Source organism: Cydia pomonella, chromosome 8 (assembly GCF_033807575.1).
Source record: "Cydia pomonella isolate Wapato2018A chromosome 8, ilCydPomo1, whole genome shotgun sequence".
NCBI lineage: Eukaryota > Metazoa > Arthropoda > Insecta > Lepidoptera > Tortricidae > Cydia > Cydia pomonella.
The window spans coordinates 18,252,175-18,276,333 of NC_084710.1; the positions used below are offsets into that span (position 1 = coordinate 18,252,175).

Sequence of the window (24,159 nt, forward strand, 5' to 3'; positions counted from 1 at the left end):
TCCAAAAGTATTAAATATTAAAATCAACCCCATTAAAAGTTTTGAAAGAGAATGTTCCATATCTGAATGTTTAACTTTTCGTTTCAGGACTGTGTGGCGTACTGTCTGGAGAAGCTAGGGGCGGAGCCGACCGCGAAAGACAATGCGGGCTTCACGCCCTTACATGTGGCTGCGGCGAAGGGTCATGTTCGGATCGCGAGGCTGCTACTACAATACGGGGCGAACGTCTCCGCTGCTGCGCAAGGAGGTATAAGGTAAGGGACATGATTATTGAAGAACTGAACTGACCTGAACTTCTTTAGCGGCGCTGTGCACTTTTTGTGATGGCGAAAAAATGTTAAACTCGCGTCAGGGGTCACGTGGCCGTCAGATTGAAAATTCGTAAGACACGTGACATCATGGTCACGCAAATTGAATATCATCGAAGCCTGGTTACTTTGGAAAAATCGTATGTCATTCAAGTGTGACATTTTATTTTCTTCATAATCGAAGTGCTGTAATAATGGTTAAAGAGGTTTAATCTTTGTTAATTGTGTTGGTTTGTATTTTTGTGTTGTTGGGTGTCCATGATTGTAGATACTCAAATTTTTCCTTACCAAAAAGTTAAATAACAGAAAAGAAGCGTGATTGTTTTACTTAATATGATGGTGAACGATTCATTAACATTTACGGCTGAAGTCCTGCTCACGTCTCATGAATTACTCTGTATATTTTATGTTACATATTAACACTGAAATTCGCATTTCAAAATATCTTCCACACTCAAATTTATTTACGTAGGTATAATAGAGAATTATCTCTTTTTATAAAACTGCTACTCAATTTCTCCAAAATATCAAAAATGCACAACGTTAATATTCAAGTTTTCACTTCTGCCGGCACTTCCGGAGTGCAACTCGATTTTTATTCTTACTGTCGCCAGTAGCGGATTTAGGGGGGTGGCTAAACTGGATAAGGGGGCTCAAGTCCAAATTCATGCCTCTGTCAACCCAAAATCCTGTATATAATCTTTGAATTTGTTAAATATAAACGCTCGCTTTGTTGTACAACTGTTTGTTTTTTTAATTTATGGTTAAGCCAACGATCTTTTTCTGGGTAATATAAATTGTCTTTTTTTGTATCGAAGCGGCTGCCTAATCATTAAAGGTATCTGTATCTGTATTATTCTTTAAAGTTATATTTTCTATTTCCAGACCTTTACACGAGGCATGCGAGAACAGCCGCATAGAAGTAATCCGCCTGTTGCTTTCTTACGGAGCGGACCCCCTGCTCGGAACATATGCGGGACAAACACCTGAAGAGCTTGCGGAGGGACCAGCTGCTAAGCTTTTGCGACTGCATATCGCAGACGTGCAGGGCACGGCCACGGAGCCGTGGGTGTTCCCGCCCCAGACGGCTATCATCGGTTAGTTATCATCATTAGTAGTTCCTCATCAGTGGCGGCGGTAGGCGTGGGTGACGCGGGCCACCGCCTACGGCCTCGCGGTCCGAGAGGCCTCGCGCCTCAAATACATATAACTGGCAAGCAACGTAAAAGATTCGTTATTTCTGGCGCCACCAGAGGGCCTCGCTAAATGTATCTTGCCCACACTAAATTTTGGTCTTGCCCCGCCACTGTTCCTCATCTGTTCTCTTAACAAGCTGATCCTTTGCTCGGCACGTATGCGGGGCAAACACCTGGAGAGCTTGCGGAGGGACCGGCTGCCAAGCTTTTGGGACTGTATATCGCAGCCGTGGGTGTTCCCGCCCCCGACGGCTATCATCGGTTAGGTACCATCATTAGCAGTTCCTTATCTGCTCTATTAACAAGCTGATCCCTTGCTCGGCACGTACGCGAGGCAAACACCTGAGGAGTTCGCGGAGAGACCCCCCCCCCCCCCCCCCCCCCACGCTCGACGGCTATCATCGGTTAGTTAATTTAGTAACCTTTTATTTTACTAATAGAATACGGTCATGGGAGAGGTCGTTATCTATGGGGTAGGGTATTCCTTTACTATCGCGAAATACTGTTATCACCAATCACCACATATCAAAACTAGCAGATTTAGTTGTGGGGATAACGATTTTTGCAAGATTGTTCCATAATATTAATTTATTATTGCAGACAAGGAAGAGCTCGGGTGCGACGCGCTAGCCTCCCCGCCGCCCTCGACGCCTCCTCCGCCCCCGGACGCCACCATCGAGATCCAATGCACAGAGGCGCCGTTGCCGCCGTTCTACAGTCTACGGCCCGCGCCTGGCCAGCAGTCGGACGGGCTGTGGTGCCTGTTGCAGGACATCACCAACTTATTACAGGTGTGTATCAACAGTTTATCGATACGATATCGTAATAAGCTAAAAGGCTAACGACTTACCAAATTTACCAATAGGTACATGGAAATACATAAAATGTAAAACCATAAAATAAATTAAAGGAAGGTGTTTTGGTGTAAACCGTTATTGTGTAAGAATAAATATCTACATGTTGTCAAACGAACACTTCTAATGATACAATCCTATAATATATTCAAAATTGAGGTAACTATTGGCTCCATATATTTAGAAGTTCTCTATAAAAAAGCTACAGTTGCAATCGACGTGGTTTTATGCGATTCATTCCTTCTACCATTTCATGAATTGAGTTTGCAGAACATTGCACCTCTCGTGTGCTTGCTATTTAAACTATTTATTGTCCATTTTATGATCTTTTTCAGACTTGCTCTTTTGTCTTATTTACAGATTAAATCCAAAGACAACCTGCTGAAGCAGATCCATTGCGGCTCAGGATCGCCGAAGGAACTGCTTCGCGAGATCAGAACCCAGGAGTTTCTTGAACGGGCACAATGCCACCAGCTATTATGCGCGGGCGAGAAGGTGAACGTGCGAGCAAGCAAGGTGGCCCTCGTCAGGGTCACCGACAAGCTGCGACAGCTGCTCAAGGTCGAGACGGTCCTTGTTAGCTGACACCATCAGTGCTCGCAGAAGTGCAAGTGTGTAACATGAGCATAGATGTAAGATATGTAGAAAAGACGAGAGTTCAAAAAGCATGCTGGTAATAATACGCGTAGAGGAAGTATTCTTCGTACGGAGAGAAAACGGGGCGTATGTATGCTGCCCTCAGTATTTCATGTATTATCACGTATTACGCGGGAAAACCAGCACTATAAGATAAATAAGCAGGAGCAGGAAGCAAACTTCGCTATTTGCGGTCACTCACACTGGCGGCCGCTCCAGCAAGGTTCACCCCTCTACAATGCAGGGTGCAAGACATCTGTGTGGTTTCGTTTAAAGCACTTAAGCCATTCACATCCTTTTACAGGACCAAATGGCTCAACAAGATCTTAATACTTCGACTGATTATTTTAATCTTAACAAAGCTGTATCTCATTTATGAACAAATAATTTCTTTAAATTAAAGTGTTGGCAGCCATTAACTGATAGTTTGTGTTTGTGGTTGTCTGTGTTTAGCTATTCTAATGAACAATGTGTATATAGTGTATATAGTTGTAGTAATTTGTAAAAAATTGGTGCTACTCATAAAACATATGTGGTGAATGGTGTATATTGGACTAGATAGATAGGTAAATGTGATTGAAGTGGAAGTTTGATAATAGTTAGAATAATATAATTTTAAAATAATATAATAATCGAAATAACGAAATAAAGTTACCACAGTCTAGGATCAGACTTTAGCATATACCTACCTAAATGTGTGTGCAATAATGCTTGGTATATTATTAATATCTGTAGGCTCAAGAGAGGAGTTGGTGCAGAGGTATCAGTCACAGGGTTGGATAAAGCCTTAGCACATGATTGCTGTACTTAAAATACAAAGGACATTAGCAAGTGCAATTCATAGGTATTGTATGCAACTAGATAGGTTGTGAGCAGCTCCCGCCCTGCAGTGTCCACTGTACGGGGCTTCCAACACTTTACCCTTAATATTATTTGACTAATACATCACTGACACTGTTATATTTTTTAAATGTTAAAATTATAAATTCATCATTTATTATTATGAGATTATTCTATTAATTTCTTTTCAATAGTGAATACATTGTTATGTTTGCTATTATTATAATAATATGCCCAATATGTTAATTATTGTACAATTAATTTACAATTACTTGTAACAGTTATGTTTTTATTTATACAGTTCTGTAAGATATTAGGAAAATTTATTGAAGCATATCGCAAAATATTAAGTCTGTAAATAAGATGGATTGTAAACAGAATACCTATTTTTAACTTATTTTGGAGCTCTATCTTGTCTGAATAGAACCAATGAGAGACTATTTGGTATTTATTTAGCCTGGAAATAGTATTTTGGAACATTGTATGGATGGTAGCAGTTTTTACTCTGTATTTTAAGACCGTGTTCCGCCCTATCTAATTATTCCTTGGAAATAGTCAAAACAAAGAAGTACATGAATAATCTGTGATGAAACTTAGAAGGACTAGTAAACGCGGGATTTGGTATGAAAACTAAATGTAATTATTGTAACTGATGATTTCTACAGTGTGTATACTTTTCTGAATGGATACATTAATACCTGTCTGTACCTACATTTAAGTATTATTGTAATTATTGACACCGTCTGGTTGATAACATAAAAAATAAAAATGTGAACAATTCAGAATAAAACGTTTTTCATTTTTTTTATAGGTCATCACTTTAAAACAACGTCTAGGAGGGATTGTAACCCGTGGAAATCGAATTTGAATAAAAGATTTAAAAGTCCATAGGTATGTTAAAAAAAATAATCCTCAAAGCTAGGCAAGTAGTATTGCGATGGTAAAATTTTCGAGTTATGGGGTTGGATTCAATGCTGACAATTTTCTTGGCTCCCAATATTTAAATATTGTGAGTCACATCTAATAATTAAAGAAAAATTCTACTTACTATTTATACAATGCGAGTTTTGTCATAAAAATTGCGTGCCTTGTCGTTGTTCTCTGCATAGTGGACTTGAACTCTTAATGCACTTCACGGCGATATAAAAGAATCATGTAACAAACTATAATAAATAAGTACTTTGTTCTCATTTTCCAGAATATTTATTTATTTTGCAATTTAACGATAAACAATTTAAACGTCAATCAATCTCATAGACATGTCAATCATAGACGATGGTATAAGGCCGGCCATACACGACCGTAATGTGTCTCTGACAAGTCTCTGAATTCATGGGGCCTACCGCAAAAACCGAAATTCACAAAATCGATGTTGCTCAATTGCGGGCATTTTTCTCTGTCACTCTAATTACGTCTAAGTGAGAGTAAAAGAGAAAGATCCCCTTGCGAATTTCTTTTTCTGCGGTAGGCCCCCTAGTATATGATAAAAAATATGATAACGAAACGTCTTAACGAGTTCTCAAATCTCGATTCTGTTCGAATCGATAACGACACCACCCACGAGAATGAAATGAATGAATTCTTTAAAATACCGGTCGCATCAGTCGCATCACTAGCGAAGCTGTCAATGTAAAGATAACATTTATCAATAGAGAGTTAACCGGGGCGGCTACCGGGAAAATCGTAATTCGTCAATTGCGGGCATTTTTCCCTGTCATTCTAATTACGTCTTAGTGAGAGTAAAAGAGAAAGATGGGGCCTACCGGGAAAATCGAAATTCGCAAATTGCGGGGATCTTTCTCTTTAACTCTTACTAAGACGTAATTAGCGTGACAGAGAAAAATGCCCGCAATTGACGAACTTCGATTTTCGCGGTAGGCCTCCTGTATTCAAAGGTAAAACGGGACCCTATTACTAAAACTATCTCATGAACCTAGATAGTTAGACAGTTGAAATTTTGGTTGAAATTTTCACAGATGATGTATTTCTGTAGCCGCTATAACAACAAATATTAAAAATTATGGAACCTTCAGTGGGCGAGTCCGATTCGCACTTGTCCGATTTTTATTCTGAAACAATTTCTAAAAGTCCCCTCCAGACTATGCGCGTGAATCACGGCGCGACTTCGTGGAGCGAACATATACCGCGACATTGACGTAGACTCCACACTCGCACAACTTCACGGGGATTTCGCAGTTTGGTTCCTCAGCTGATCGGATTTAGTTTGCGGCAAGGCACTGGGGGCCTACCGCGAAAACCGAAATTCGCAAATTGCGGGGATCTTTCTCTTTTACTCTCACTAAGACGTAATTAGAGTGACAGAGAAAAATGCCCGCAATTGACGAATTTCGATTTTCCCGGTAGCCGCCCTGATTCAAACTGGGAACTGTCAAATTGATTTTTGGTTGATCAAGTTCACACCCAATATAACCAAGTAGCCGCCATAGAAGGTTATGACAGTTCAGATTAACCGACTCGTGAGCGAATCGCGGCGCGAAGCAATCGCGAGTGTGGACTCTTGCAAGTTCGCGCTTCGCGTCTCCTTTGACGCGGGCCAAATACCGAAAAAAAAAACGGGTAATAAGGCGCGAAGGCGTGAACAATATGCGAAATCGAAACGAGGGCCCTCCACACTCGCGTTCGCGGCTTCGCGCCTCGATTCGCGCACGAGTGTGGAGGGCCCTTACAAAAGGATGGCTAAAGTGCCAATTACATCCACACTTTATCAGGCCTGATATCAGGCCCGACGTCGGACCCGTGCAAGAGTATTTTTCCGTTTCACGAAATATCAGCACATCGTTAGCAATATTTGAAATGTAAAAAATACCTTGTATGTTTGATATTTTTGCATATGAACCATTTTTTTACAATCAGGACTGATTTCGGGCACGATATCGGGAAGTGTAAATGTAATTGGTGCTTAAACGATGTGCTAATGTTCCGTAAAACGGAACACGATTATCAGGCCAGATTTCGGGATTGATTTCGGGCCCGATATAGGGAAGTGTGGATGTAATTGGCCCATTTAAGGATGGTATTCCACCTGATCAATTTCTTGGTGCAATGTGTATTTTCATCTCACATTTTTCGTAATGAGAGACAGGTGGAATACCATCCTAAGACTTTAATGTACTTACGTGTATAAAATTTGATACAACTTTTATTTCGTTGAGTTGCTAAAGCGCCAATTATATCCACACTTCCCGATAATGGGCCCGAAATCAGTCCCGATTTCGGGCCTGATAACCGGTTTCAGTTTCACGGAATATCAGCATATAGTTAACAATATTTGAAATATAAAACATACTTTGTCTCTAATTGCCAAAAATGACAATACTTTGATATTTTTGCATATGAACATTTTTTTTACATTTCAAATATTGTTAACGATGTGCTGATATTTGGCGAAACGGAAGAATATTCTTTCTCGGGCCCGAAATCGAGTCTGATATCAGACCTGATAAAGTGTGGATGTAATTGGCACTTAAATAATGTGGAACTGAACACAGTTTTTTTGGCAACACTGCCCGTTACCGTTGATGACGGAATGGGTAGAACGTAGTGATTATATGCTCTTTGGGAATGGGCGAGGCTTGAGTTTACCTTGTTATGTTATTGTAAATTCTTTTAATTTTAACAGTTTTTTTGTAAAAACATGTATAAATAAGAAGGGAATAATTGACTTTTTTTATAAGGTCTTGAGGTTTTTATTAAAAATTATTTCTTAAGGTGAGAAAAGCTCGTTATTTGTGATGGCTTTATGTTATATTTCTTGTTTATTAATCATTGTTTTTGTTCCAGCAGAAAATGAAGAATATATTGTTACTGTTAGCAGTAACGAGTTGCGGTTACGGGCAACTGGATCCTTATAACCAAAACTTCCCGCCGCAGCAATTTCCTTCTGACAATACGCAGAACGGCACATATCGTTCTAATCCTCAAATACCGTACGGCAGTTTCCCAGTCAATCAAGATTACCAGCAGTCACAAAGTACGTTTTATAACGAAGGTTTCGATTCGGACCCCTATCGCGATGGTGACAACGAGGTGGACCCGCAGAACACCGCTAGTTACTACGCAGGTTTAGACTACGAGGAGAGGTACAAATGTCCTCCCAATTGGATTCGATTTAGAGAATCTTGTTACCGCTTCACAAAGTCGCCCAACCGGCCGCGGAACGACGCCCGGAAGATCTGCCAAGCTTACGAATCAGACTTAGTAGCAGTGAATACTCCAGAGGAACATGGATTTATCATTACAACTCTAATGAAAATAGATCCTCAAAAGGGTTCCTGGTATGTTGGAGCGCATCAACAGTCACCGGGATACTGGTCTAACGATTTAGATGGATCTCAGCTGTCAGGTCTTGAAAATGCTTTTTTTGAGGATGTCACATCCATTTACAACAGCTACAATTTGCTGCCTCGGGATTATTTAGTATACAAGTTCTCACAACATGATGGCCGCTGGGGTCTATCTGCTGTAGAAGGTACTCAATATTATCATTTTATTTGTGAAGGTCAGCCTCAAAGGTTAAAGTTTCTTATGGAGGATACTAGATCCTTTACCTATGGCTTAGATGTTTATGATCCAGAGAGAATTCCGAGGGGACCTTATTTCACAAAAGAGCCAGTAGACACAATATATGACCCTCTCCGCAGCAATTTTGTGCAGCTGACTTGTGTTGCAGGAGGATATCCCACACCTGTTTATAAGTGGTTCAGGGAAGATTACCAAGTAGACAGCCCTGTATTCACTGAAATCAATCCCCTGGATGATACTAGATTTATTGTAAGTGGTGGAACTTTGATGATTTATTATCCAGATGCTGATAAAGATAATGCAAAATATCATTGCACTGCTTCAAACAAATATGGTGTCATCCGCTCTGAATCAGTTCGACTCTCATTTGGATTTATTAGAGAGTTTAATCAGAAAAGACCAATGGAGAGTGGCAAACAATACTGGGGTAAAGTCATGTACTGTGATCCCCCATCTTACTATCCATCTGTAAATTTCTTATGGGCTCGTAATTATTTCCCAAACCTTGTAGAAGAGGACAAGAGAGTGTTTGTGTCTTCAGATGGCGGAGTATACTTTTCTGCCCTTGAAACTATTGATAATGGCAATTATAGTTGTAATGTCATGAGCAAAGTTTCAGACATGGGTCGCAATGGACCATTTTTCTCACTGTCTGTTTTTCCCCATTCAGATTATCAACAGCTTAAATTCCCCAACAATTTTCCCAAGTTGTTTCCGGATGCTCCAGTTGTTGGTCAAGAAGTTAGGTTAGAGTGTGTTTCATTTGGATATCCAGTGCCTTCATACAATTGGACCAGGAAGAATGGCCCTATGCCAAGGCGAGCAAGACTAAGTAATTACGACCGTGTTTTGACTATTCCCAATGTTGGAGTTGAGGATGAGGGAGAGTACATTTGTGATGTCAGCAATGACCGGGCGCGCATATCTAACAGTGTGTTTTTAAAAGTACAGGCAGAACCTAACTTTACTATACCATTAGCTGACAAGCATGTTGACAACAAGGGTGAGCTGCATTGGAATTGTGAAGCCTTTGGTATCCCAGATGTCAATTACACTTGGTGGAAAAATGGCAATAAACTTTCTATGGAAACTTTAGAATTAGAAGACAGGGATCGATATATTATTCAGGATAATGTGTTAACTATAAAGCACTTAGATCCTGCAAGGGACCCTGGAATGTACCAGTGTGAAGCCAAGAATCAGTTAAAAGCGAGATATTCCACAGGGCAGTTGAGAGTATTGTCATTGAGACCATCATTTAAGAAGAGACCCCTTGAATTAGAAACATATGGCTCAGAAGGAGGAAATGTAACTTTGAGATGTAATCCAGAAGCGGCACCCAAACCATCATTTACATGGAAGAAAGATGGAAATGTAATAGGTGCTGGTGGGAAACGATTTATAACTGAGAATGGGAATCTGATCATCAGACAAATTTCCAGAGATGATGAAGGAATATACACTTGTGTTGCCAAGAACCAGTATGGGTCTGATGAGAGTAGAGGAAGACTGATAGTTTTACGCGCTCCCCGATTCCTAGTGCGCTTACCTCCGCGCATAACAACGCAAGTTGGCCAAGTAATCTTTTTACATTGTAGCGCTGAAGTGGACACACTCTTAGACACAGCTTACCTCTGGAATCACAACGGCATACGCATGAAGGAAGCAGCCGATCTTTATGCTGACAAAAGAATTAAAATTGATGGTGGAGAACTGACCATTTATAATGTCAGTCTTTCCGATGTCGGCGATTACGAGTGCATTGTTAAAGCAGCTATTGGCCGCATATCCAGCCACACACAACTGCGAATCGAGGGTCCACCAGGTCCTCCGGGCGGTCTGCAAATTTTAAACGTTTTGAGAAACACTGTGACCCTCGAATGGACCGACAGTAATTCTAACGGGCGACCGATCACTGGCTACGCGATCACCGGGCGAACCAATTGGAACTCCTCATGGATTACTATTGCGGATAATATCGCCAACGTGATGGAGGTAGATCGTTACAACGGACGCAAGCGAGCGATCGTTCCTGTTGTCTTGCATCCGTGGTCAGTATACGAATTTAGAGTTCAAGCTATTAACTTCCTCGGAATCGGCAAACCTTCAGCGCCTAGTCCACAATTTTCGACGTTAGCTGACAAGCCTTATCAAGCACCCGCGAACGTCGGTGGAGGTGGAGGCAAAATTGGTGATCTTACCATCGCCTGGACTCCTCTGCCAAAGCATTTGCAGAATGGACCAGGAATACATTATAAAATATTCTGGCGTAGAAACGGTTCTGAAGTGGAATTCCAGTCCCTCTTGCTAAAGGAATATGGGAATGTTGGTAGTCATGTTGTGCGTATAGTGCATCAGTATTTCTATACGCCCTACGATGTTAAAGTACAAGTTTTTAACGACTTGGGTGCGGGTCCTGAGAGTGAAATAGTTACTATATACTCTGCCGAAGATATGCCTCAAGTCGCCCCACAGTTGGTGTCGGCACTTTCCTACAACTCTACATCCCTCAACGTGACTTGGAGCCCGATAGACCAGTCGCGTGAGAGGCTCCGTGGCAAGCTCATCGGCCACCGTCTGAAGTATTGGAAGCAGTCCAACAAGGAGGAAGAGTGTATCTACTACTTGTCCAGAACTACGCGCGCCTGGGCCCTCATTGTCGGGTTGCAGCCTGATACATATTACTTCGTGAAGGTATGTACCTATGTAATGTATTCAAAATTAAACTTAGTTTTCTTTCTGAAAGTAGGCCTCATGGGTTCTTTCATGGTATCCAATATAACTACTCAAATCGAGTAAATTATATATTCTGTTTATTGAGAATGAATTCATGTGTAGGTGTATTCAATTCCCAATCCAGGTCAACACCTCATATTGATTTGTCCATAATATTGTTTTGAGTTTACCATATTAAATATAAGGGTCTAAGGGAATGTTTAGGATTTGGTGGTTTTATAATATCTGATACATTTTTTAGGTAATGGCGTTCAACTCAGCGGGCGAGGGTCCCGAGAGCGAGCGCTACCTGGAGCGCACGTACCGCAAGGCGCCGCAGAAGCCCCCGGCCTCCGTCAACGTGTGGGCCGTCAACCCGAGCACGGTGCGCGTCGTGTGGCGCTACGTGCAGCCCACGGATGAGGAGGAGCCTCTCATTGGCTACAAGGTCTGCGTTGCATTTAATTTAAATATCCTGCCGTTTCCCCAAAAGACAACAGTATGATAACTTTCGAGGAGGAACCATTGATTGGATCTACGCGGAATACGCGGCTTGTTATCACATTAATGCGGATCCTCTTGCTGCAAGTAGCCGTTTTCCATCAGGAGAGCCGTAGGTGTGCATGTTTTAGCTACCGTTGTAAGTAAAAAAAATTTAAAATGTTGAGAGACTGTTCATCACGAGACAACCATCATATTTTTGAGTTTCAATACTGTTTCGAAATTATAACCATTATTATCATCGTCATCGTCACAACATCCGAAAGACGTCAACAAAAACCTCCTCAATGGCGGTTATGCGCTGCTCTCATTCAACCTGCAATCCTGCCCAGATTATCGTATCAAGAAATGTACTGAGCCAAATGGGAGCAAAGCCCAGACGACTTGTATTACCTAGTTGTGGTTTCGTGAACCTGAGCAAGCGGATCTAATTTCACTGTATTCTCATGTACTCATTGGCTGCAAGGTCAGTGTGATTTATTAGGCGATTAGTTACCATTGTACTCAGTCAACTGATCATTTGTAAAGTAAACTTTATGACAATGGAAAAAGGTCTACTATAATATAATGACCACTTATGTTATGGCCACTATAGTATTACAAGAGTTTAGATACTTAAGATCGTTGATTGAGTGAGAAGTTGGATGTTTCTAGCAAAGTGGGCGCTTAACAACTACACAGCGAATTCTTAAATGATTCGTGCTCTTATTTCTACTTGTCCTTTTCTTCTTTCTTTTTTTTTCCTTTTTTTTATTATTCTTTATTTTCTTTTTTCTTGTTTATACTTTTCTTTATCAGTCGTTTACTTATTTTTAACTTGATTATGTACGAAAACGACCGTTTTTTCTTTAATAATTTTAAAATGCCCAAACTCTTCACACTAATATTGCTTGTATGGTTAAATGAAACCAAAACATCTAACCGTGCAAGCAACTTAAGTGTTGCCCATTACATGTATTCAATATTCAGATTTTTGACGCGAGGCGTAAATGTGATGTTTATTGTTCCGATGTAGCCCACAAGATGGCAGTACCTACTGTGCACAAGAAAACACGTGACGTGTAAATGTAGATGTGTATGGTTCCGATTCGGGCTACAAGATGTCAGACCCTCCAACGCGCACGGTCCCTATACAGACCACTCTGTTAATAAAACAAGTTGACACGCAAAACTGAAGAAGCAATAAGGGACTATTCGGACCGATGCTATTTTCTCTTGGACAATAAGGGTAATTGCCCCTCTCCCGTTTGATGACGAGACGTCCGAAGTACCGTAACACCAAAATCCACATATGAAGTTCTCTCTGAACTAAAATCTGTGCCCGTGTCTGATTTGTTCCTTATCTATTCACAGGTGCGAGTATGGGAAACCGACCAAGACATGAGCACAGCAAACGACACTATCATACCCGTGGAGCACAAACTCGAAGCCTACGTCAACAACCTCATACCAGGCAAGACTTACAACCTCCGAGTCCTGGCATACTCCAACGGAGGCGACGGCCGTATGTCCTCACCTCCCATAACTTTCCAAATGGGTGACTACCATAGCGATTCTCTAGGGTACTACGTAAGGGGCAACTCAGCCCACAAAGCAAGCTTAGCTTTAGGATCTCTTTTCTCTTTATTTCTAGGTCTTTCGGCCTTTAGATGGTTGTTATCGTGATGTCTATTCTGCCCTAATTTTTCGTAGCGGTAGTAACTAAGGTCTGTTTATGATATTATTGCAATAGAATTATATATTTTTACATTCAAGGTTTGAGCGGTATTTTTGTACTGAAATAATTAAATTGATAACATTTTACTTTATTTGCACAACTTGCGAGGTTGTGAATTATCCCGCCCATTTTACATATTTTTTCAATTTATATAATTCACTATTTTACTTAGCTTTAAATAATTAACCCTCTCATGCACTATACTTTCTATATTTTAAGCTAGAATAACTTACTATTTTAACTAACATTCCAAGTCGATTTTCTATTGACAATAAGCCAGGATGAAATCTCATTAGTCGGGACCACACTGAGCGAGCATACGCGCAAGGCAATTTCCTCGCGGCCGAAGCGGCAGGCTTGGGCGAGGAAAAAGCGCGCGCCGCCTCGGTCGAGGCACGTCTACACTGGGCGTTTTGTGCGTGTGGAAATTGCCTCGCGCGTATGCTCGCTCTGTGTGGGCCCGTCTATTACCTAATGATCTAAGACTAATGATATTATATGGAAGTCCATATCACAATTTTGATTTAGTTGTAAGAGATATAGATGTATGTAAATATTTTGCAATGTGTTGTTTATACATTTGTTTAAAATGAAGTGCATTTTCGCTACTACGACGTAGACTGTCAAGTTTTAAAATTATTTTACTTCTACAATCCGAGCCATTTTCTTCGTTTAGGTTATACTTAGGAGCTATTTTTAGTTACACGCATAATGACATATTTTCGCGTAATGCCACATAAAGTAGACGGCCGAGTGTTCGTCACTGACCCATTACCTACATGTCATACTTGCCGCAGCCAAGTGGCGAGTCGAGCAATAAAAGTCAGGTACCATACCTTTTATGCGTAATACTACCCGCGCTACTCCCGCTCCATTTAGGCCGTGCAAGTGCGAAAGAGATATTCCGATGATTTACGGCCTGACTTGCCACTTAGTTTTGCGGCTCGTATATCAATAGTGACAATACGGTGTCATCTATTGGGGATTAGCATGTCGAGCACTGTCGTTACCTATCCAGTGGGAGTATACCCCGTACATACGCAATTTTGCGTGTATCGTTCCGCGTGCTCAAAATATATCTTTATGCGTCTAATTGCCTATTTTTATTTTATAATATTTATGGTCATATATATAGTACAAAGTGATGAAGTGAAGCAGTGGGAAAACTTACTTGTTATGTATCAGCATCAAATAGGTGGTCACCAAAATTAAATATAATTGCAACACATCCTTGGCGATAACGTAGTGTTGCAAAATTTTTGGCCACTGGCAGTCACTATCTATTCAACGCTGACTGTATCATTAATTAAGGAAGGTGTTTGTTATCAAGAAAATAAATCAATTTATTCATATTGCTAAAGCAAAACTTTAACTGGAAAAGTCCACCCCAGTGAACACTGCTTTTTTCAACTAAAAATATAAATAAAATATGTAATTTAAAATTGCCTTAAACATGTTGAAATCTTTGTACGTAATGTTTAATACTAAAAGTTTCGTGAAATAAATGTTTTTATACTTTAAACTTACTTTGTTTGTCTTTGTAATAATTTGACGCCTAATAATTTTGTGCTGCGTTGTTTCATATCTACTTAACGCAGTTTAATTAACTCATTAATTAACGGTTTCACTGCTGACATTAATTGATAAGTCCGTCTAATTGTGGTAATGCACAAATGTATATAGCTATATATTTCCGACGTCACCTAGGCGTGACAGAGCTAGTTCGACAGTGCATGACATGTAATGCACGGATAGTAAGTGTTAAAAGGCAGGGTAACGGCTACAGTAATAGGTAGGTGCTGATGCCGAGGACTATCAGCTTACAAGCTGTGCACATATCTGGTTAGGCACCACTTCGAAAATATCGTCAGGTGACAAGCGAAACTCACTAATTAGCCATAATGAACCATATTACTACTAAATTAAGGTTGATTTTTGTTTAATTTTTTTTTGTAATTACTGAGTTTTGCTTGTCATCTGACGATGTTGTTGCAGAATGAATGTGGTACAGTCAGCGTCAAATACTCTGTAGCAGTCGAAGTGGCCAAATAGTTCGGTACACCATACTAAATATATGGTGTACCGAACTATTTGACTACTTTGGTTGCTACGAAGTATTTGACGCTGACTGTACATTAGAAGTAAGGTAACGGTAGCCAGTAATGAACTCTTCGTTTTCAGAGATCTTACGCTAATAACGCTATTGTTGTAATATATTTACCTTTTTTAACTTTATAAATTCAATACTCATCATTGGGTCCTTGTTCATTACGAATGCCGATACCCTAAACTATTATACTGTTTTATGTAAGAAAAAGCATTTATTTTTTCAATGTTATGTATTCATCTAAAAACTAAATATAATTATTGGTGTTTCTTATATTTTACTTTACGTTTTAAACAGTTGGCATCCACATTAAGTGACAAATCTCCATCTAAAGATTTTCGCTTTAACGTGCTGTCTTCGATAGGCTGCACATGCTTCAAAGGCAGGAGACCCACAGCGTACGGAATGTCATCATCTAATGTGGAATCTATTGTAGACTCATTGCTGGGTTCATTTTCTTTATTCATGTCGTTTTTATTCTTATCTTCCCATTCAGATGTTGACGGTGCTGTGAGATCAATAACTGCATCATTATATCCGGATTCTGGTAGTTCAGCATGATTATCATTGGTTTTTGTATCGCTGTTGTCCACATGATTATTTTCAATTTCTTGGGCATTTATATCCATATTATCGTCCCATTGTAAGCCACTTGAAGTTATACTGGCAGTAATATCATCTGGAGGCCGGGTATTTTCAACAGCCACCTCATTGTTTTTATCGTTCGAAAAAGCATTGCTCACATTCAATGCATCGCCGTCAAAATCAGCTTTGTGATCTGTTTCACCTGTTTCAGCTTCGTTCACGGAACAGTCATTATTTGATGTGATGCCCATATTTTTTTCAATATTCATTAAATCGTTCATAATTTCGTCTCTCCCTGGACAAGGTTTTTCTAATTGACTGTTGATGTCGAAAGAACTATTATCCAGACTCTGTTTAGGGGTGGACATTAGGCAATCTAAACCATCATCTTTAAAGTCGCTGGCTTGAGGAAGCTGAAGGCTGAAGTCATAGCAATCTTCGTTTCTTCTTAAGTCCTCTTGCAGACTAAATTGCTGACTCATATTTTCATCCAACTGCGAGTTTTTCGTGTCAAGCAGGGACATGCTAAAACTAGTATCCAGAGCGTTGCTCGTAGGACACAACTGCTCCATTGCTCTCGCCTCGTTGAGGTGTTGTTCTTGATAATATTTCTTGACATCATCACTCATAGATTTTGTGAAGAATTGCATGTCTCCCTCGATCCCCGAAAAATCGTGTGACGGATCATGATCCATAGAATTATTATTCTGCATACGTTGATCTAGAACTACATAATTCTGTTGGTCACCAAACGAGTCTAAATTATCTGGCAGAATTGCGTTCAGACTGTTTATAGAATCTTCGTGGTTGCTGAATTGAACGGCATCTTTGTCAAACTCGGCTCCCGAATAACTTTTATTTCCGGACATCAACTCTCCTCTTTCTATCGATTTGGACAAATCGTCAATGCTTTTGATTTCGCTCGGATCCGCAACCTTTTCAATGATGTTAGGCTGTTCGATAACTTCATATTGAATCTCGCTGCTCTGCACCATGTCAAGAAGAACTTGTTCGTTGACGTTGATGTAGGATCCGTCTCCGGATTCAAAGAGTATGGGTAGATCGGTGGGCAATCCAGCGCTTTTTAAGGCATCAACATATTGGGACATGGCATTACTGATATTGCTGTTCGAATCATTGGCAGAGCTTGTGGTCGTAGTGTTGACGTAGGAGGAAATTCCCTCTGACCGCATGGCGTGTTCCTCAGGGTACGATATGTTAGAATCTAGAACGTTGGAGGAGACAGTTTGGTCCATGTACATGAGGTCGTTGTCGACGCCCATGTAGTTGTGAGCGCTGGTGGATTCAGGGCCGCAGATGCTGTTAACGGCCTGGGAAAGTGTCACTCTGTCCATGTAGTCCTGGAAATGAAACAGACGAAACTATTGTAAAAATATTTGCCGGTGGAACGTAATGAAGAACATAGTGTTGAAGGAAGAAAAGCAGATGAAGGCTGAAGACGTGCGTTTTCTGGTTCAAGCTTAAATCATAAGGTTAATGTACTGTCGTACGCAAAAGATGCTCAATAGCAGAGAAACGTTATGACATATGACCAACTGTTACACTGCCGGATCATCACATTAAAATTATTTAGATTTGGGTAAAAGTCGATCGAATGTGAGCATAATGTGAAGTTATATAAAAGACGGGAAAAACGGTTTCACCTGCATGTGTCTGGTCTGCAAATGCTTGAGCTGATGGATGGCTTTGCGCGAGTCCTGCTCGCGGCGCAGCAGGGCGCGCTCGGCGGCGCGGCCCAGCGGCCCGGAACTCTCCCAGCCCCCGGTGCGCTACAAAACAGACAACATCATGAACAAACAACATCATCAACATCATGATCATTAACATGTTTATTGGTCACAAAAAGCATTGCAAAACCCTTAACCTTGAGAGGTAGTGATTAAAAAATATGAAGAAAAAAAAAAACAAGTTTCAAAGTGATATGTCTACATATATATGTTCCTATATACATGTTGTGTGGCTTCTTATCCAGGGTCTCAAAATAATGTAGGGAATTGAATGTTTTTCCTTATCTGAGACGCTAGATCAGAGTGGATCCGTCGATGAACCTATTGAAATTTTCCCTCACCTAGTCTATTAATGACATAGCAACATTAACGTGCAAAGAGTTCTGGTCCGTCTCCTAACGCTTCTCGCTGAGCACCAGGCGGACGGCTGTGCGTGTCCGGGAGCGCGATATCAATGTTATTGAATCAAAAATAACATTACGCATTTAATAGCTTTTGTTTGTGTGCAAAATTATAACCCGACCAGTAATCTATGATCACGCGCCATATTGCGGAATTTCATTGGAACTACATTTTTCATACGGAACTGAACTGTCACCCTATACATGAGAATAACAGCGCTCTCTTGACAATAATCATATATTTCTGGTCGGGCTTTACAAATGATTAACGGTTCATTTGAAATATATATTCGTGATTATTTTTATCGAGCAAAAGTTTTCGATTCGAATTAATGAAGTTACTAGAGAAAGCCCGCCAAATGCTATTCATATTTTTGGAAACCGTATTATGTTAAGATCTATAAAAGTACAAATTCTAAATCCGAAAAATAAAAGCTAGGGAAAGTGGGCTACAAAACTGAAGAGCTGCTACTGAAAACGATTTCACCCTCACACTGGGCCGACCTCGTCGCCGTTGTCCATGCCGCCCGGGGCATTGCTGCCGTTTTCGATATCGAACGGTACACGAACCACCATGTCCCAATAACTCACTCTCACCTAATCTACTAATGACGATGCAACAATAAATATCGTCTCTATCTAGAAACGAAACTCACTCTCACACTGGGCCTTCCTAGGCACGCCTTGGTGTAGATGTAGCGCGGGGTGTCGTCGTAGTCCATGCCATCCGGGGCATTGCTGCCGTTTTCGCTGTCGAATGGTATACGAACCACCATGCCCCAATAACCCACCCTCACCTAGTCTACTAATGACAACGCAACATTAATATCGTCTTTATCTTGTAAAGTAACTCACTCTCACACTGGGCCGACCTCGGCGCGGCTTGATGGAGCGCGGGGTGTCCCCGTAGTCTATGCCGGCCGGGGCATTGCTGCCGTTCTCGATGTCGAACGGAATGCGAACCACCATGTCCTGATCAAATTTATTTGATTGTAAACTGGTTTTAAAATAGGCTAAAGTAAAAAAAAACAATTCTATAATAAAAAACAACATGAGAGGTATATAATTAATTAAAAAGCTAAGTTTTACCTTATTCGGGCGTCCCATACTGTCCACTGGCTGACCGGTGTTAGGTGTCGAAAGGTGTTTGGGGTCACTGCTATCCTAAAAATATAAACAATTAAAAATATATGCGCTAAAAATATAGAACCATACATTCAACGGAACGATGGCAAGCGCCCCGACGGGATGACGTTGAGCCCCTGGAGGATGGGCCGTGCGCTGGTGTCGGACGCTACCTGCGCCGACATGTTGGCGGCGTCTTACATTTCAGCGACCAGTAAACATGACGGGGCAGCGGCGGACCCCCGAGAACGGCACAAGGCCAACAAATATGTCTCGGCACCAACTACGAGTTCGCAGCCTGTCGAGGCACTCGGGCCGTGGGGCAAAGGTGCGTGTAGGCTCCACAAGGAGCTCGGGAAGCGATTAAGGGAGGCAACAGGAGACCCTCGCGAAAGCAGCTTTCTCGCGCAAAGACTTCGCTATTGCGATACAGCGTGGGAATACTGCCTGCGTGATGGGCTGGAAATGTAGATTTATGCAATTTTATTTTTTTGAGTTAGGTTTAGTTATATTAGTTTATTTTATAAGTAGTTATAATTATTGTAACTTAAATTTAGTTCGTATGTACATCATTTAATAATAAATGTTTACATAGTTAAAAAAAATACATTCAACGATTATAAATGTCACTGAAGTCATACAGTTTAATTTTACCCTTTCAACACATGCTTGCGAAGAATGCGGGAAAGCTATAAGTCATGACGTCAAGAACGATTTTTACGCTGAAGGCTTATCCAGAGAGTATTTTTTTGTTATCAAACCTCTTGGTAAGTGAATGAGTTCGAAATGTTCGAATTTATTTCCGATATGTAGCGACAGAATAATGCTACGGGCTACGGCGTAGCACTCGTAGCACGTAAGGGCGCTACGCGGGAGTGTTATTTTATCACATCCACCGCTGAGCTATGATCGTAGAGCTACGTCGTAGCCGATAACATGGATTTTCCAGTATGTAGTGAAAATGCTTAGTAGAGGCAAAACGACAACGTATCGTGATTAGTGCTGAATGGGTTATTTACTATTATATCGAAGGCAATTTGTTAACATGCGAGCGAAAGGAATTTTTTCATACTTTTCTTACATTTACATGAAAAGTAGTGTAATCTAACGTCTTTAACACTCCACTCCCACAAAAGAATCGAATTAGTTTATAATGTACAATATAATATATTTACAATGAAAAAAAGTTTGAAATACCTGCGTATGCATATCTATTAAAGACTGTGGCGGGCGATTGATGACAACAGGAGGCGTGAACACCGGGAGCTCGCCTGTAAGATTAAAACTTATTTAGGCTCTTTTAAATATTTAATAATATTTTTATTTTTATTTAGGTATTTATTGGAAATTGGTGTTGGCCTTGTTAAGGTAGATTATGCGATTGAAACTTATTTGCGTGATTTTTGCAATAAAATAATGTTCTGACATACATTTACCCCCTTATTCATAAACGTCTACTAAAGTTGACAAGCAGCTAATAATCGTTTGTCCCTTTCCGTCGTATTGGTATGATGGAAAGGGACAAACGATTATTAGCGGCTTGTCAACTTTAGTAGACGACGACTTTTATCGTCATGTTATTAAAAGGTAGATTTGACAAATCTGCGCGTCATCGGGGATTTCGTGTCATCTATATATTTTCTCGATCTATAGGGGGCTAACGCAACGCAAATTACAACGAATAAATTGCGGGTTTAATTTTGAATGTCTGTCAGTAGGTATGTCTAAGTCACATAGGCAGCGTCACAGCTAAAAAGGCGTTTTCACTAAGTGATAACAATTTTTTTTTATAAAAATCGTTATTATCTCTAAAATAAGATCGATTTTAGTCTCCAAATGCGGTCAAGAATACATCTTTAATTGGCCCACGGTGTATTTTCCGATTCATAGCGAATATTACGCAAAACTGCGTGGAGAGCGCTACTAGCACATACTGAGAGCCTACTGCGAAACACAAACATCGAATTTTTCTCTATCACTTGCATATTCCAGCGATAGAGAAGCAGATAACGAAATTTTGATTATCGCGTTTCGCGATAGGCTCTCTGGGGGCCTACCGCGAAACACGTTCGACGTGATGCCTCTCTGTCGCACTTGTAAATTCGTACGAAAGTGTGACAGAAAGGCAACGCGTCAAACGTGGTTCGCGGTAGGCCTTCTGTAAACAAACTGCTTTGATGAAACTGCCTTAGTGAAAACTTCTCAAAAAACAGTTTGAAGCATAGCATGTATGGTTACATAGCATAGCATGTATGGTTTATTCTATGGTTTACAATATGTGCTAGTGCTGCACTCTGGAGGCAGAACATTGTGGGTAAAACGTTAATAACCGCGCGAATAGCGCGATGGTCTTATCATCCATTCCAAGTTTGGCGCCGCGCGCCGTTTAATTTCTTCCTTTCTAATAACCCTCTCGCGGTTGCGATAAGCCATAATTATTACGCAATTATTCACATATAAAAATAAACGAACAAGTAAAACTACAAACAGGCCAATTCGGACGTACACTGATATCAGAATGAGACGTCAGATTTTTGGCGCGAGGTGAAAATGTGAAGTTTATGCTTCCAATGTAGCCCACAAGATGGCAGACCCTCCAACGCGCACGTACCCTATTGGCCGCAACACGCCTTAGTGGGACTTAGTCAATTTGTGTAAGAAATTTGTATATTATAATATTCTGATGTCAGTGTACGTTCGAATTGGCTTGTTAGTCTCTACGCTGTTTGCATGGATTAGTAACCTCTGAAGACATCGACACGATCGATGTGCCAAAAATATGTATACACGACCTTATGGCCCATGTATTAGGATAGTGTGTACATATTTTTGGCACTTCGTCGGTATCGATATTTTCAGACGTGACCGTACTTACAGTCGTGTCATAGATGCCTACTCGACGTAGCACTTGCCGTGCAGTCCTAACGTAATAAATGTACTTAAAATGGATACTTACTATGATTATTAATGCCCAGTCCTTCTTTCGTTACTTTCGAAAGGCCCTTGATTTTTAGAAATTGTGCTGCCGACACTAGTTCATCTAAGTTTTCTTCCAAGCATTGAGTTTTGCCACAATACATAAACTCTACAAGCGATTTGAGAACGCTAAATCTCATTTTCAATATGATCAACGGCTCACCATTCTGTTTCTGCAGAACTTCCTAAAAATAAGGTTTAAATACATAATAATACCACAATATTACCTATATCTGCCTACATATATCTTGGAATCGTAATAAATACCTGAAAATAAGCACTACTGGCCGCAAGAACCGCTTTGTGAACACGCAAAGTGTGTGAACTACACATTAGTGTCATGTCTACTAAGGATTGCATTTGTAGCAATTTACCAAATCTGGACATTAAGTGTTCCGAATAATCTTCATAATGCAGACTGTAACGTATTGGAGCCATTATAATTATTTTTACTCCACTGTAAAACCGTCTCCATTGATTTCAATTTACTGTATGACAGTCTTTCGACGTCCAGAGTTTGACAAGATTGTAACAAACGAAAAACGAATAAAAATAATTTTACATTATTTTAATTTAAAACGACAGCCATTTCGTGGCTGCCAGTCAGTAGGTACCTTGGGTAAAGAGGTTAAAAGGTAAATCTATATGGCCGCCACGGCGTCGACCTACTTAATTGTTGTCTATGGTACGTTGGTTGTCCGATAAAAAAAAACAAATGTATAGAAGGCGAATTATTGCGATTCGCCTCGACGAGCCTAGTGGACGTCAGGAGGCCAACCGCAAAAACCGAAATTCGCAAATTGCGGGGATCTTTCTCTTTTACTTTCACTAAGCCTTAATAGGAGAAAAATGCCCGCAATTGACGAACTTCGATTTTCGTGGTTATAGCCCAGGACGCCAGCCTCTTTAACTACAGTACATACTTGGTCATTCAGCCATTGTATTATTGGTTTTGGTTGTTTCCATTTTGTTAAAAGGGTCAAATATTTGAAATTGTACACTTAATTTTTTTTTATTAATTTCAATGTTGTTATGTTCAGCCGGACAAGTATAAGTCTGACTCGCCTACCGAGGGTCTCGTACAAACTTTTTATTTTATTTATTTTTTACAATTTAATACTTTTCAGATTTTCCTTTTCCTTGCAGTATAAGACGATATAGCATACTTGCCAAATTTCATAGTTCTAGGTTAACGGGAAGTACTCTATAAATTTTGATTCCGTTGAGAGTGCTGAAATATAGTTTTTCTACTCGTCGACTGTAATGGTTGAATTAAGATTTCGTATACCAAACTATAATTGCGTACTTTTCATGTATGGACTCCCAACTCAACTATAAAATTTATTTCGATACGCTGCAGTCGACTATAAAAAAATTGACCAATCACGTGCCGACGAGCTCCCATAGAACGGGGGACTGGCGGGCGGGGGCTCGCGCGTTTATGTGCAGTCAGCGTCAAATACTTCGTAGCAACCAAAGTAGCCAAATAGTTCGGTACACCATATGTTTAGTATGGTGTACCGAACTATTTGGCCACTTCGACTGCTACAAAGTATTTGACGTTGACTGTGCGTCTCGTAGCACACTTGGGCAAGTCAGCAAGCTTACCGCGAGTACCGCGTTTAGGTAACGACATAAACGCGGTACTCGACTGAAAAGCTCTCATATCATATCACCGTCGGCCGTATCTTTTATTTCACGTTAACTAAGAATTTTGATTATTTATTAGCTCCAAGGGACGTAAACCCAAGGACATGGTTTTAATTTCAACTCGATACGCGTTTCCGAGATAAAGGATCTTGACAGACGGTCAGACCTATGGACAACAAAGTGATCCTATAAGTTTAAGTAATGTAACTTTTCCATGAATTGGTTAGACGTGATTTTTTATTTGACACCTCTAAGCCA

General features: G+C 40.5%; 4 protein-coding genes across 6 annotated transcripts in view; 3 read left to right on the forward strand and 1 right to left on the reverse strand.

The window, feature by feature from the left end:
* Window positions 1-4,624, forward strand: part of LOC133520726 (titin) — a 65,348-nt gene extending 60,724 nt beyond the window's left edge. For both annotated transcript variants that reach the window (XM_061855342.1, XM_061855343.1), the window contains 4 exons: window positions 88-254; window positions 1,194-1,405; window positions 2,105-2,295; window positions 2,719-4,624. In XM_061855342.1, the coding sequence (XP_061711326.1) occupies window positions 88-254; window positions 1,194-1,405; window positions 2,105-2,295; window positions 2,719-2,943 (795 nt within the window). In that variant the 3' untranslated portion in view covers window positions 2,944-4,624. The remainder of the gene's footprint in view (window positions 1-87; window positions 255-1,193; window positions 1,406-2,104; window positions 2,296-2,718) is intronic.
* LOC133520763 (GTP-binding protein SAR1b) overlaps window positions 1-24,159 on the forward strand; it is a 356,904-nt gene that overhangs the window by 262,974 nt on the left and 69,771 nt on the right. The window lies entirely within an intron of this gene.
* LOC133520742 (contactin) lies at window positions 7,404-14,831 on the forward strand. Its single transcript, XM_061855359.1, has 4 exons — window positions 7,404-7,563; window positions 7,639-11,070; window positions 11,354-11,539; window positions 12,946-14,831. The coding sequence occupies exons 2-4, from the start codon at window positions 7,642-7,644 to the stop codon at window positions 13,255-13,257; spliced, it is 3,927 nt and encodes a 1,308-aa protein (XP_061711343.1). The 5' UTR covers window positions 7,404-7,563; window positions 7,639-7,641; the 3' UTR covers window positions 13,258-14,831.
* On the reverse strand, window positions 15,630-23,391 carry LOC133520744 (uncharacterized). 2 transcript variants are annotated; one of them, XM_061855368.1, is made up of 7 exons: window positions 22,519-23,391; window positions 22,232-22,436; window positions 20,473-20,546; window positions 19,240-19,314; window positions 19,006-19,122; window positions 17,666-17,791; window positions 15,630-17,362 (listed from the first exon to the last, which is right to left on the reverse strand). In XM_061855368.1, exons 1-7 carry the CDS (start codon window positions 22,687-22,689, stop codon window positions 15,674-15,676), a joined length of 2,457 nt encoding a protein of 818 aa, XP_061711352.1. In that variant the 5' UTR covers window positions 22,690-23,391; the 3' UTR covers window positions 15,630-15,673. The 2 variants fall into 2 exon arrangements, with proteins under 2 accessions (XP_061711352.1, XP_061711351.1); XM_061855367.1 differs by having other exon boundaries at window positions 19,006-19,314.

What these genes read in the sequence shown, in the direction of transcription:
- LOC133520742 (XM_061855359.1), top strand. Translation starts at nt 7,642, where the DNA reads ATGAAGAATATATTGTTACTGTTAGCAGTAACGAGTTGCGGTTACGGG. An exon ending in ATACATATTACTTCGTGAAG is followed by an intron (nt 11,071 to 11,353) that starts GTATGTACCTAT and finishes TACATTTTTTAG; the next exon opens with GTAATGGCGTTCAACTCAGC. An exon ending in AGCCTCTCATTGGCTACAAG is followed by an intron (nt 11,540 to 12,945) that starts GTCTGCGTTGCA and finishes ATCTATTCACAG; the next exon opens with GTGCGAGTATGGGAAACCGA.
- LOC133520744 (XM_061855367.1), bottom strand. Translation starts at nt 22,689, where the DNA reads ATGGCTCCAATACGTTACAGTCTGCATTATGAAGATTATTCGGAACAC. An exon ending in TAATAGATATGCATACGCAG is followed by an intron (nt 19,315 to 20,472) that starts GTATTTCAAACT and finishes TTATATTTTTAG; the next exon opens with GATAGCAGTGACCCCAAACA. An exon ending in GAGGTCGGCCCAGTGTGAGA is followed by an intron (nt 17,792 to 19,005) that starts GTGAGTTACTTT and finishes TCTGTTTTGTAG; the next exon opens with CGCACCGGGGGCTGGGAGAG.